We start from the raw sequence: 14,287 nt of genomic DNA on the forward strand, positions 1-14,287 counted from the left end.
AGAAGATCATTTGACGGCCATCTCCAGGAGAGCGTTCTACCAGGTTCGCCTGGTGCGCCAGTTCGCCTTTCTGCACCGGGAGGCCCTATGCACGGTCCCTCACGCCCTCGTGACGTCTCGCCTGGATTACTGCACGGCTCTCTACATGGGGGTTTCCTTGAAGGGCATCGGGAGGCTACAGCTAGTGCAGAATCGGGCGGCGCGGGTGATAGATGGAGCCCCTCGTGGCTCCCGCATAACACCCATCCTGCGCAGGCTGCACTGGCTACCTGTGGCCTTCCGGGTGCGCTTCAAGGTTTTGGTGACCATCTTTAAAGCGCTCCATGGCATAGGGCCGGGTTATCTACGGGACCGCCTACTGCGACCAGATACCTCTCACCGACCCATGCACTCTCACAGAGAGGGACTCCTCAGGGTGCCGTCAGCTAGGCAGTGTCGTCTGGCGACGCCCAGGGGAAGGGCCTTCTCTGTGGGGGCTCCCGCCCTCTGGAACGAACTCCCCCCAGGACTCCGTCAACTTCCAGATCTTCGAACCTTCCGTCGCGAGCTCAAGACTCATTTATTCATCTGTGCAGGACTGGTTTAGATTTTTAAATTTAGAGGGGTTTTAAATTGATTTTAATATTTATATTTCTATTTTTAATAATTGGTATTATTAATTATTGGCATTAGAATAAGTCTTTTAATGATTATTTTAATTTGTATATTGATGTTTTTATATGCCTGTAAACCGCCCTGAGTCCTTTGGGAGATAGGGCGGTATATAAGTTTAAATAATAAATAAATAAATAAATAAAAATAGGCAACTCAGGGATAAATATATGTTGTCTATGACAGTAATACATTCTTATTTCAAACTTTTTAACATCACAATATGGATGAATGTATCTTTTGATTGCTGATCAATTGCTGTATTACCTAACTTTACCCTAACCTGGAACCTAGTGTCTATTTGAATCAGTGATTAAAAATGAGTAGTAGCTAATACTTCCCATAAAACTATGCATTTGTATTTCGAAGGGAAATGATTTATACAGTCAATGCAATTAATACTGCTAAATTATATGTTCCAATTTATCTGATTATTTTCATGTATAAATACAATAAAACAGCTTCATTTAATGATAGTCCAAGATTGTAATTAGCAAAACATTAGAGCAACTTTTATTTATCTATCAGATCAACATCTAAAGAATCTGGGCTTTAAATAAGCAGATATTCATATATAGCTTTGTTCTTTTTAGACATGCTGCACTGAAATGAAAATAATCATGCTTTCAGTTCAATCTAAGGTTTTATGATGTCTAAGAACTAGAGAAAGTAATGATAAATCATCAGAAAAATGTCTTCGTTGTAGAGATGAAAGTCATGAAGAATATTAAATGAGGTGAACTAATAAGAATTACGACTTCAGAAACATTTAAAATAAATCCATATTCTTAAAAAATCCTTACTCAACTGCTACATTTTTTAACATTAATTAATTAACATAATTATTTTTTTACAATTTCTGACCATTAACTTACTCTAATTATTAATTAGAGGAGGTAAAGGAAATAATGACCAAGGTACAAGTAATTGGAAGCTTTCTATTTAAAACACATGAAAAATCATAGCCTACCAGAAAAACCCAAGGCTCAGTTCCTGCTATATTTTCTAAAATAGTTTTCAGATAAGTTGAAATACTCTGATCAGTATAATCAGGGTAAATCAGCTTTCTCCAGATGTCCTCATTACATGTTCCATCATTCCCAGTCAGCATTGGGCAAGTGAGACACCATTCTTCTTCACAACCACAGTAAACATACCGGTTTAGAATTAAGAATAAACCTTGGACAGAAGTTCTGCTTTCTTCTTTTCCAGGAGTGTTAAAAGCTTTCCTTTCCTGCAACTTATCTTTGTGTTAAATCGGACAAACCACTACACATGTATTGTTATATGTATGGAAAAAGCCAATCCTACTTCATTCAATTTCACTTTTTTATTAGTTTATATTAATTAATTGAAATGCTGATATAATTTCAGCCGCTGAATAAAATGAACTCTTACTTTTGGTTTAGCCAACTCCTTAATCTTCTCTATTTCTTCATCAGATAGCACTTCATAATATCTGACAATATGTGGGCTGTCCCATTCATCTTCTTCTTTAAAAGGCGCTATAATTAAATAAGGATTTCGATTTCCATTGTGGTATCTGCAAAACAACCTCTTCTGTCTTCGAGGCGTCTAGGAGTATATCCAGATAAATACAATAGTTTAGATTTTGAATTATTGGTCATCACAGTACAAAAAAGATGCTGAGAAAGAGTGCAGAGAAGAGCAACAAAACATGATAAAGGGTCTAGAGGCTAAATTCTATAAAGAACGGCTAAAGGAACTAGGTATGTTTAGCTTAACAAAAAGAAGATTGAGTGGAGACAGAGACACAACAGCAGCCTTCCAATACCTGAAGGGCTCCCACAGGAAAGAGGGCATCAATTTAGAAGCTCATCAGAGGAAGATCCAATCTGGAATGGAGGAATTTTCTGATAGTGAGAACTATTAAGCAGTGGAAGAACTTGCCTTCCAGAGTTCTGGGTGTTCCGTCACTGGAGTTTTTCAAGTAAAGATTGGACAACCATTTGTCTGAGAATTGAGGGGGTTGGAAGTTCCAAGATTCTCACAATTTCCTGACAGAACGATTAATTTTCTGACAGTGAGAACAATTAGTGGAACGGCTTGCCTTCAGAAGCTGCAGGTGTTCCAAAACTGGAAGTTTTAAAGAAGAGATTGGACAACCATTTGTCTGAAATGGTATAGAGGGTTTCCTGCCTGAGCAGGGAGTTGAACTAGAAGGCCTCCAAGATCCCTTCCAATTCTGTTATTTTGTTATTCTGTCTCTTCCAACTCTATAATTCTATAAGCAAGGATAGTGTTGAAATATGACATCTTGTCATAATTTTAAGCATTTTCTGAGCGCATTGTTACCAAGCAAAATAATCTTGAACATTACAGATGAGCAAGTACATGCGGTTCAAAGGAAGAACTATTCACTATTCATCTGAAATGGCAACTGTTTTTCAAATTCTGAAATTGTATTTTTGTTCTCATTGTTTTGTAATGGAGGGTATGGGTTTTTGGTGTAAAAATTACGTTATCTTGCCATGTGAAGTTACCTATCAACTTTTTCTCTCTTTTAGCAAGTTAAAAGCAAAGATGAACTTACTTGTAAAATGTGGTCTTAAAGGAAACACCAACAATATGAGAATGTAGCCATGGTGGTGCACTGGTTAGTACTGCAGGCTGACTGCAATTTGGCAGTTCAAATCTCACCAGGCTCAAGGTTGACTCAGCCTTCCATCCTTCTGAGGTGGGTAAAATGAGGACCCAGATTGTTGGGGCAATAGGCTGACTCTATAAACCGCTTAGAAAGGGCTGTAAAGCACTTTAAAGGGGTATATAAGTCTAAGTGCTATTGCTATTTAAGCTAGTAATCTTTGGCACTTTTTTTTACTTACCAGTTTCACACCTTCCCCTCTGCAAAGGGCTTCATAGGTCTCACGCTCTGGCAGGTAGTCCCGAGGCCTTTCATAAATGCCATGGTATGTTTTGGGCTCACTGGGGTTCACTGACGATGTATTGATTTGGTTTTTTTCTTTTTCGCTCTCCAGCAGCTTCTCAAAGTACTGCATGTTGCTGCCGGCTCTCTCATGACCTGGGTCTTGTTTGGAAAGAATCGTAAGAGAATCAACACAAGACTTTGAAGTCTACAGCAGGCCACCCCTTTACATTATACAGGTCAGAAGCCATCCTCCCCAATTTCCAATTAGGCTCTCTGTGAATTAAAGATAGGATCTTTATTGAGCTTGAAATATACAAAGGCAATAAAGGAAGAGAGTGATGTATTGTCTCAAAAATGACATACCGTGTTTACCAACAAATGGCTTTTCTCTACATTAAAGAAGAGCACAGTTACAGGTGTGTTTTTTTTTAAAAAAAAAGCTTGTCCATTTTTTATTGAAGCTGCCCAGCAGACTAGCCTAGCCAACAGGAGAACAAGCAATTTTGGGTGAACAAGTGGAAAGGCCTGAAAACCTAAAGACTCTGGATATTTTGGGGGGGGGAAACTGAATTGGGTCAGCAATTAAAAGGGAATAGTCTTACACCAACATTTAGCTCTTTCCGATACAATTTTAAGTTTAACACAATATCATTCTTATACAGATTAACACCAAACTTGAGAGATACACCCCAACCTGAGGCTCAGCTGGTACAAATCAGCTCCTGATGACTTCACAACTATGTTCATACTTGGTTACAGTAGGGAAGGGTTTGAAGTTGTTTTCTTTCAGAAAATATTCAGACTTTCCAGTCCAATCTACAGGTAGTTCTCACTTAACAATCGGCCATTTAATGTCTGCTCCAAGTTACAATGGACCTTCAAAAAGTTACTTATGACTTGGTTCCGCAGTTCTGTCAGCTGCACACATCCACCCTTGTGGCCACATAATTGCTTTTTAGGCCCTTGGCAACTTGGCTCATCTTTACAGGCTTTTGAGAAGTTATTACTGTGATTTAAAAGGGTTATTTTCTGACCTTTTTAGCTGGTTTCCAGACCAAAAAACCACCATCCATAGAAATACATGAATTCACTTTATGATCACCACAAAAAAAGTTGTAAAATTTGAGTCTGGTCACCTGGGTACCTTGATTTACAATTGTCATGACTTACTACAGAAATTCTAAGTTTCATTACAGTTGTAAATCAAAGACTACTTATACGGCTCTGATATTCCCTAATTGTCTCCCTACCAAGTGCTAATCATACTCAATCCAACTTATTTATATGTCGAAGTGCTGTCCCGGTGTCTGGAAGCCGTACGGGTCTGGATGGGGAGAAACAGACTCAAGCTCAATCCCTCCAAGACGGAGTGGCTGTGGATGCCGGCACCCCAGTACAGTCAGCTGCAGCCGCAGCTGGCTGTGGGGGGCGAGTTATTGGCCCCAACGGAGAGGGTGCGCAACTTGAATGGGCGACTGTCGTTTGACGATCATTTGGCGGCCGTCTCCAAGAGGGCCTTCCACCAAGTACGCTTGGTGCGCCAGTTGCGCCCCTTTCTTGACCGGGATGCCTTATGCACGGTCACTCATGCCCTTGTCACTTCCCGCTTGGACTATTGCAATGCTCTCTACATGGGGCTGCCCCTGAAGTGCACCCGGAGGCTGCAGTTAGTCCAGAATGCAGCTGCGTGGGTAATAGACTTCAGACTTTTCGCCGTGAGCTGAAAACGCACCTATTTATTCAAGCAGGACTGGATTGAAATTTTATTGGGGTTATTTATATTTTAAGATTTTAAATTGTTTTAATATTTCGGCCACATTATAATATGTTTTTTAATTTCTTTTAATGTTTATATAGTATTTTTACTTGGCTGTACACCGCCCTGAATCCTTCGGGAGAAGGGCGGTATAAAAATCGAAATAAATAAATAAATAAATAAATAAATAAATAAATAAATAAATAAATAAATTTGATTGATTGACTGATTGATCAATTGAATTTATATGCTGCCTACTTCACTGTATAGGTGACTTTGAGTGTCTTAATCACTAAGTTTTTGATTTCAGGCAAGGTCATTAAGATTAACACCAACAAAGTTTGAAGGGATGAATTACATTAATTATTTTCATTGCTGAAAATCTAATACGTTTAGGGTATTTTTGTGACCATGTGCATCTCTCTATGTGTGTACTGAATGTAAGTATGCAGAAATGTTGGAATAAAACTTCAAACACCAAAATAAAAAAAATACTATTATATAGTAACTTGAAACTTTGATTTTATTTAATACAAGACTACACCTTTTTACTGTCAAACTTTAGTGTATAATTGTCAAACTTCTTAGTACCAACAAAAGGAATGAGGGCAAGAAATTGAAAAAAAAAGTCAACATTCTATAGCAAGGGAATGATTTTGGCAAAAAGAAAATTGATAAATAAACTAATAGAAAAGAGAGTGCTGATCAGCACTTATATATTTAAAATATATTCAGAGGAATAAGAAGGAAAATTACCCATTAAAAAAAACACCATTCAGGATTCCACTGTAGATTTCAAGGCAATCCTGACAGAAATAGATTGGATTGTTATTTTGCCTTAGATAAACTGCACTATAATCCAAGCAAATAACAGCACTGAGTAGTAGCAGATGTCTTCAGTTTCTGCAAGTTATTATCAATCACCTTTATAGTTAAGACAGAGGGAAACAGAAAAATAATCTCACTGAAGAAAAGTTAATGAGATGGTATGGTCTGCTGAGAATTTGGAAATCTGGATTAAAAGATCTGAAAGTCAGCATTAGTTTCACTTTGTCTCAGCAGAATTCAGGATAATTTAGCACTGTCTTCTTTCAAAAGTACAGGAGAAGCAGTGAAGTGGGATTCTATGCTGTCAAGTGACAGGGATTCTTATCTCCAAACTGTGGTGATCACAGAAGCCCCCATTTTTATACTTTTGGAGCACCAATGGAAATACTTCATCTGGAGCCTTTCAAGGCAGGCCAGAGAGGTTTCCCAGATCAGAAATCCCGTAAGCCTCTGAGGAAAAATGCATTACTTGGGATGTGCAGCTCTTTGGATCAGAGGCAAAAAAAAGTGCTTTGCAGGAAATGGGGACATGTCTGCTGGATTTGTTGGTGCCTCTGTTGTGGTCCGCCAGCAGCCTGCGGATCTGGCAACGGAGTTGTACAGCGATGAGGCTGAGGTGAGGCCAGGGCCATCGGGGAGTGAGGTGCGGACTCCAGAGTCTCCAGGGACTGATAGTAGTGAGGCAGAGGAACAGGAGGAGCCTGTTCCTAATGCACACATGAAAAGAGCTGCCAGAAGGCAAGAGCAGCTCAAGCAGAGAGGACAACTCAGGAGTAGGGCCAAGAGATGACTGGCCCCTCCCATAAGGCTTAAAAAAGACCAGCAATGGCGTTTGGGCTTTGCTGGAAAACAACGTTGGTAGCTTTGTCTTCTGCTTCATCTACATCTTGCATTTATTTTTGTGATTTCTGAACGTTTGCCAAGAAAGGCCTTTGGCAGTTTGCCTAATTGGACCAAGATTTGCGATAGGACTGAGGAATTTTGTGTTGGGAGAAATTTGTTTTAATTTAGTTGAACTACGCTGGGAGTGAAGTAATTCTCAGCTGTTCGAATAAAGTTTGTTTTTTTCACGGACTGAGTTTCCTATTGTCTACTTGGGCCTGGGTCACAACAGCATGGAGCCATGTGCTCTCAAGAAAACAAATGTTTGATCTAAAGGTCCAATAAGGGGGCATAGACACAGTGATACAATCTTCTCCCACCCTCTGGGCATCTCCTTACTTCAGGCACTTATCTTCTAGGACCACATAGTTGCTTTATGGGACTAGGAAAAGGTGATACTTCTTTTAGGAGATGCCAACAAAGGCAGCAAGCTGCCTACATTCCCTTTAAAGCATCTTTTCTGTTATGGATTGGAGTTAAGTTCCTATTGCTACTTCTTACCTAGGATGACCAACCGTCTTGTAAGCTCCATTGCTCTGTGTAAATCCCCGAGCTGAAAAACAGCATAGCTGAGGTAATCCAAGATGTCCGCTTTACTGATGGTTGTCTGTTCACCATTATCATGCTGTTTTAAGGCTTGCTGCATCCACAGCACGGTGTGATAATAATCTCCATCGTTGTAAGCTATTTTCCCCATACCAAAACAGTCATCCACTGTCAAGGTAGATCTGTATTTTGTGCCTGAAATGAGTAAATCATATATTAAGTGCATCTGGCAGATCTGCCTAAGCTTTTTGTCTGATAGAAAAAATGTCGGGGAAAAAATTGATTCTATTTTATTATTCCCTTTGTTTTTAGATGAATGCCGTTCTTGTGGACATGGTTAAAAAAAGTCCCTGAGATACACAGGAAAAGGATAGATTTTTCTATTTCCCTCCTGCCTATTCACAAGTCTTCGAAACCAGATACAAATAATCAGTCCTCCTGCTGCTTTGAAAATTACATTCCTGGGTACACCCCATCAAGAATTGGATGTTGATGTTCCTTCATCTTCTTGCTTTCCTGTCTTTAGTCTAGAATCCTACCAGGGTATCTGGAGATTCAGGATCATATGTCAGACTTAATTCGTACATGACCTTTGAGTTCATTCACCCTTCTCTCACCAGGAATTTTTAAATTGCTAGGGGAAAAATACAACCAAACCCAAACCTGCATTGAGAGTGGGAATAGCCCTGTTTTTCCCTCAGTGTGGAAGGATGCCAATTTTTTCTTAAAACTTAAAAATAGCTTGAGAACAAAAAGCAAAAAACCTCAGTCCTAATTGCTCATTGGTATTGGTATGAATAGTGGAATTGGAAGCTGAAGGGAATTGAGAGATTAAGTCCCGCTCTCTTTTCCTTGAGCCTCAAGGAAAGCCATATCTATATTTCGGTTAAATGGAAGGAGAGCTGGAATCAAAGAACAAGTATTCTAAAGTATTTCTTTCCAAGTCTACTATCTCCCTTGTCACACCTCCCCAATATCCTTTAAAATCCAGGATGGGGTGGGGAGTTGCCTTTTCAAAATTTAAAACTGTCAACTGTCTCAGACACTTTCACTCAAACTTGCTGTCTTCCCCATCCAGTGGAAAAGTTTTCTGTGGTTAAAAGGAACACAGAATTAAGCAGATGCATACCATAGCCTGGCTTCTGTGGAGCCTCAATTTAGACACAAAAACCACTGAGAACAATCTAGTTGTATTATATTACCCAACATCCATGCTCAATTGTGTATTTGATTTACCCCAACAGAGTCATCCAGATTCTGGGACAATAGAATATATTGAAGTATACCTTTAGCTCCAGATGTTCATCATGTCTAGTTGCCAAATGAACTGATCCATGTGAAAAACTGGAACGAATCCCAGGTTAACATGAGACAGAGCCAAATACTGGCTTTTATTAATGGTTTATTCTATTGAAGTTTGTTATTCAAATGTTTTTAATGGAGGCTGCTTTCCGAGGATTTTATTAGTAAATGTGGCTGAATTAACCAAATATTACACAAAATATTTATAGTCACAAGAAGCCTGTAAGTTACTTAACTTGTTATTAAAAAATATTTGTGTGGCCCAAAGATCACATAAGTAATCTGTGAAACTAAGAAAACTAAATAATTTGATAATTTTTGTTTTGCCTGAAATATATAATGATCTTAAACTACTTTATAGACCGGCATACAGATCGCAACCAGATTCATTCTGACAGTGCTTTGCATTAGCATAGAATTCAACCAAAAGAATGGAGACTGACTGTGTTTGTTTGAAATGTAAGTCAGTCTAGACAACAGCACTACATTTTGAAGCTATTTCCACACCCTTACAACAATGCTCGGCATGCTTCTCTGAAATCTAGTGAACCATTGCTAACCATAATTTTGGAAATAACAAAACAAAAACTGGCATAGAGCCATGTAGACACAGGATAAAGCACAGCATACAAATGTATGGTTTCATAACTTATTCATTGGTTTTTTTTTTATATACCATATTTTTTGGAGTATAAGACGCACCTTAGTTTTTGGGGAGGAAAATAAGAAAAAAACTGATTGGCAGGTGGATTGGCCTCCCAGAATACCCCCAATCAGCTGTTCCCAGTGGTGAATTTTAACAACAGATTCCTTGGTTGTGAGCTCTGTGCCTTGCTTTTTTTTTTTTTTTTGCTTCTTTTCTGCCTCTGAAACTCTGTTTCAGAAAAAACCTTTTCCTGCCTCTGAAAGCCTCCGAAACAGAGCTTTAGAAAAAAAGCCTCTGAAGCTCTATTTGAGGGCTTCTTTTCTGAAGCTTCATTTCTGATGCTTTCTTCAGCCTCTGAAACCTCTGTTTGAGAAGCTGGGCGGGGCTACATTCGGAGTATGTAGATTTTCATCCTCTTTTTTGGGGCAAAAGGGTGCGTCTTATACTCCGAAAAATACGGTATATACTCAACAGGGAACCCAATTCAAAGAAACAACATGCTTCATAGAAACATCATATAGATTTCAATCATCACCTGGAAATTCTCCTTTTGATATTGTTTCAGAATCCAGTTTGTATGTGTCCTGCAAACGCATTAATGCCTTGGCAGCTCCAGTCTCATCTTCTTCATCTGGGAAAAACTGACGCTGAACCGTCAGATTTGTAATAAAGCCTTTATTTGAACAAGACAGAAAGGGTTAACCCGGGTGTCTCAGAAGACTATAATCAATAGCAGACTGATCTTCAATGAAAAACATCTCTCCTGTTCCAGAGACTATGGCATATTGGATCCAAGAGTTGAAATTGGAACAGAAATAAACAATGTTCTCATCAGACTCTCTCAAACTGCAAAGAATATATTGCTATTTACTATTTGGCATGAAGATAAAATCTCATAAACGAAACAGGCAAAAAAAATTTTTGGGATGAAATGGATCTGATCCAAGTTAGCAAATGAAATGTAAGCAGTGAGAAAATAAGGGCTCTCTCACTCTTATTGGTATGTATGGTGAGTCCCTTTTATAGGGACTGAGTCTAAAGAAGAAGCAACGTTGATTGGTCATCATATTTTGGTCCTCATGTCAACATTGAAGCAATTTAATTGCCAAAAAACCAGACTGATGAGTTGCACTAAACTTCATATTTGGACATTCCCTCTCACCACCACCCTCCAATTTCGTAAGTGTTCCTGCAATGCTCCAATCCACTCCCTCTCTTTCTGCTTTGAAGAAACCACCTTCCCTTTATATCTGAGCAGCCTATAGTTAGCTCCTTAAAAACAATTGGAAATCTACTTCAAATCATCATTTATAATTCTGGTTTCAAGATACGCTGTAATTTGAGTAACCCGTTGTCTGCCCTTTTGGATACAGAAAAGAAAGACTGGAGAAGGGAGAAAAAAGCATGAAATTGAAGCTTAGTTCTGGTGGCCAACTCACAACTTTTTTGGTCTACCTCAACAAGGGGCAATGATGCAATGAATTTACCCTGGGTTCTTTAATGTATAAATTCTAATGAAGCATTCTGACAGTTTGAGAAAATTATTGAATCCATCTTAAATATGTATTTAACCAGGCATTTCTACAAAGATGGTTTGAACTGCAAACAACACTTAAAAAAACCCCAAAAGATGTGCAAAAATTAAACCCTGGCCATTCTGTCTGTAACAAACCAACGTGCACTCAAGTGTATTGTATTTAGTAGATTGTACCATATTTATTAATATGTACAGCATTCATGACGCTATAAAAGAACCGTTTAGCTATGTTGCATATGGTTATCAGAACAAGAGTCTTCACAACAATTTTTTAAAAAACACCAGAAATAGCTAATTGAAATCAGAACAATTAAATAACAAAGTGGAGAATGAGTCTCACCAATGAGGAATTCCTGACATTCCTCCTGTGCAAGGTAATTATGCAGTACCAATAAAACAATAGAACTATAGGGGATGCTACAAAGAGTATTTTAATAGAGTAACTAAATCAGTGGTGAAATCTGAACCGGTTTACTAGGTTGTAAAAAAAAATGCTTTTAAAAGTAAAAAAAAGATTGTGCAGCTTAGCTGGGATCCTCAGAGCCTTTTTTTATCTTTTAGAAGCATTTTTTAGAAGAAGTGGCAAACGGGAAACAGGCGAGCAGGTGAGCATGGGCAGGGGAGGGGGGCAGGGATTTTTGCTACCAGTTCTCCGAACCACCCGCCACTATCGCTACCGGATCATCCGAACTGGTCTGAACTGGGAGCATTTCACCCTGTGGCCTTCCGGGTGCGCTTCAAGGTTCTGGTGAACATCTTCAAAGCGCTCCATGGCATAGGGCCGGGTTACTTACGGGACCGCCTACTGCTACCGGATACCTCTCACCGTCCCGTGGGCTCTCACAGAGAGGGACTCCTCAGGGTGCCGTCAGCGAGACAGTGTCGTCTGGCGACACCCAGGGGAAGGGCCTTCTCTGTGGGGGCTCCCGCCCTCTGGAACGAACTCCCCCCAGGACTTCGTCAACTTCCGGACCTCCGAACCTTCCGTCGCGAGCTTAAAACTTATTTGTTCATCTGCGCAGGACTGGATTAGTTTTTTAAATTCGTGGGTTTTTAAGGGGTTTTAAATGGGTTTTGAATGGGTTTTTAATGGGTTTTATTATTTGCTAAATTTTAATTGCGGCCAATTTGAATAAGTTTTTTAGTGGTATTTTAATAGTATTTATTTTGTAATAGTACTGTCATTTTATCTGGCTGTAAACCGCCCTGAGTCCCTCGGGAGAAGGGCGGTATAAAAATTTAAATAATAAATAAATAAATAAATAAATAAAATGATTTGATTAAAAAAGGCCATATTGCATGGTTTTCAGCTGTTTTAGCTTAAGTTCAGAAATAAATGGCCAGGAAGAAATCTGTGGTACACTTTCCCCCCCTTTTTATAAATAAACAGTTCTAAGTTTTGTCCTTTCCAACATCCTGATAATTGTGATCCAACAAATGATGTATTTATACATACGGCTTTTAATCACTGAAAGAATCTCTAATCTAACCCACCCTACATCCAACAGTGAGAGTGATGTGGTTCCACTTCCAGTACTCACTCACATATGGCCAACATAAGTAATGCAGACACAAAGTATAAACAGATTGTGTTCCCTGAACTCCTTTATAGTATATATACCCATCCTTTGCCAGTGAAGAGGAGGTCCTTTTTTTCTGCTCTCGCAAAGCTTCAAGAGATAAGGTCTTGTGATGTACTGTTAAAACATGAACTGCACAGCTTGGCTGAAACAGCATACTTCACAACCTCTATGCTTTTAGTATAAAGCATAAGCACAGTGTTGCCCTAAACCATATGTGGTTGATTTCTGAGAAAACAACATTTCCTCTTTAATACTACAAGAGCATTCAGAAACAACCTTTTCCTGTCAAAAATAGTTTTGCAAAAAAGGAAGAGGAGAAATAGATGTAAAGGCTAACATCTAGACTTACATATAGAAAACATTTTCAAAGAAAGCTAATGAAATAAATAAGCCTGTAAGGCTGCATTTTAAAACAAGATTACAAATCGTAAAAAAGTCTTTAATTTGTGTTCAGATAGCCAAACTTAAGCATGTGATTTAATGTGGTCAATAGCTAAAAACTTCAAAGGTTATTGGTTCTAAAAAAGGAAAAGTGATTTATGCAGTTTATCACATCTGAATAGCAGCCTCCATACTGCAATACCAGATGTGGAAGGAAAGAGAAATTTCATCTTAGTAAAAATCCTACGTTTGGCATCATAATAGTAGAGAGGAAGAAAAATGTATACCGTATATACTCGAATATAAGCCGATCCGAGTATAAGCCGAGGTCCCCAATTTTACCCCAAAAACTGGGGTAAACTGGGGACTCGAGTATAAGCCGAGGGTGGGAAATGAGGCACCTACCGGTTGGGGAAACCCCCCCTCCCTCAGCTGAGAAGGCTGGCGGCTCCCCCGCCCCGCCCTCTCACTGCACCGGCAGGGCTTCAGTCCGGTAAAATGTGAAAAAAAGAAAAAAAAAAAACTCGAGTATAAGCCGTATATACTCGAGTATAAGCCGAGGGGCTTAAAAAAAAAAAAAAACTCGAGTATAAGCCGTATAGACCCCGGTATAAGCCGAGGCTTAAAAAAAAAACCTCGAGTATAAGCCGTATAGACCCGAGTATAAGCCGAGGGGACGTTTTTCAGCACAAAAAATGTGCTGAAAAACTCGGCTTATACTCGAGTATATACGGTAGTTTTACTTGCTTATTGACACAAACCTTATTTAGTCTAACATATTTATGCATTTTTCTGATTTTTCTAGAGAAATAATTCCCATTCTCTTAGTTTTGGCTAGTTTTCAAATTATGAGTTCTAAGGATAATTCAAAATGGATACCACGTCCAAATAAAGCAATATATTTTTGCCGCCTAATGACATAGTTAAGGGAGAAGATAGGTCTTTCTTTACTGTCGTCCATTTATTTTTTAAATATGTCTGGAGTACATTGCTCTCATCCAAACTTTAAGAAACCAAAGACAATTCAGTTTTCAAGAGAAAGCTTTTATCTTCCAAGAAATTCAGAAATAGGAAATGAGGTCTCCGGCTCTTAAACCCTGCCTGAGAACTGGCATGATGCAGTGGTTAAACTACTGGATTAAGTGTGTGGAGACAGGTTCAAGTCTTCCCAAGAACAGAAGTCCTCTCTGTGACCTTGTGACAGCCCCTCTCTCTTAGCCCAAGGCTCTGTGATAAGCTGGCTGAACTCCCTCCCATTGCCTTGTGCGTTGAAAAGATTCCTGGA

General features: G+C 39.1%; 1 protein-coding gene across 6 annotated transcripts in view; it reads right to left on the reverse strand.

Moving 5' to 3' along the window:
• Positions 1-14,287, reverse strand: part of P4HA2 (prolyl 4-hydroxylase subunit alpha 2) — a 69,659-nt gene that overhangs the window by 22,232 nt on the left and 33,140 nt on the right. For all 6 annotated transcript variants that reach the window (XR_009153113.1, XM_058166057.1, XM_058166061.1 and 3 more), the window contains 4 exons: positions 10,037-10,174; positions 7,509-7,748; positions 3,498-3,700; positions 2,050-2,226 (listed from right to left, as the gene is read on the reverse strand). Coding sequence is in view for 5 of the 6 variants with exons in the window: in XM_058166057.1 (XP_058022040.1) it covers positions 2,050-2,226; positions 3,498-3,700; positions 7,509-7,748; positions 10,037-10,174 (758 nt within the window). In the remaining variant the exon portion in view is untranslated. The remainder of the gene's footprint in view (positions 1-2,049; positions 2,227-3,497; positions 3,701-7,508; positions 7,749-10,036; positions 10,175-14,287) is intronic.

Source organism: Ahaetulla prasina, chromosome 2 (genome assembly GCF_028640845.1).
Source record: "Ahaetulla prasina isolate Xishuangbanna chromosome 2, ASM2864084v1, whole genome shotgun sequence".
Taxonomy (NCBI): domain Eukaryota; kingdom Metazoa; phylum Chordata; class Lepidosauria; order Squamata; family Colubridae; genus Ahaetulla; species Ahaetulla prasina.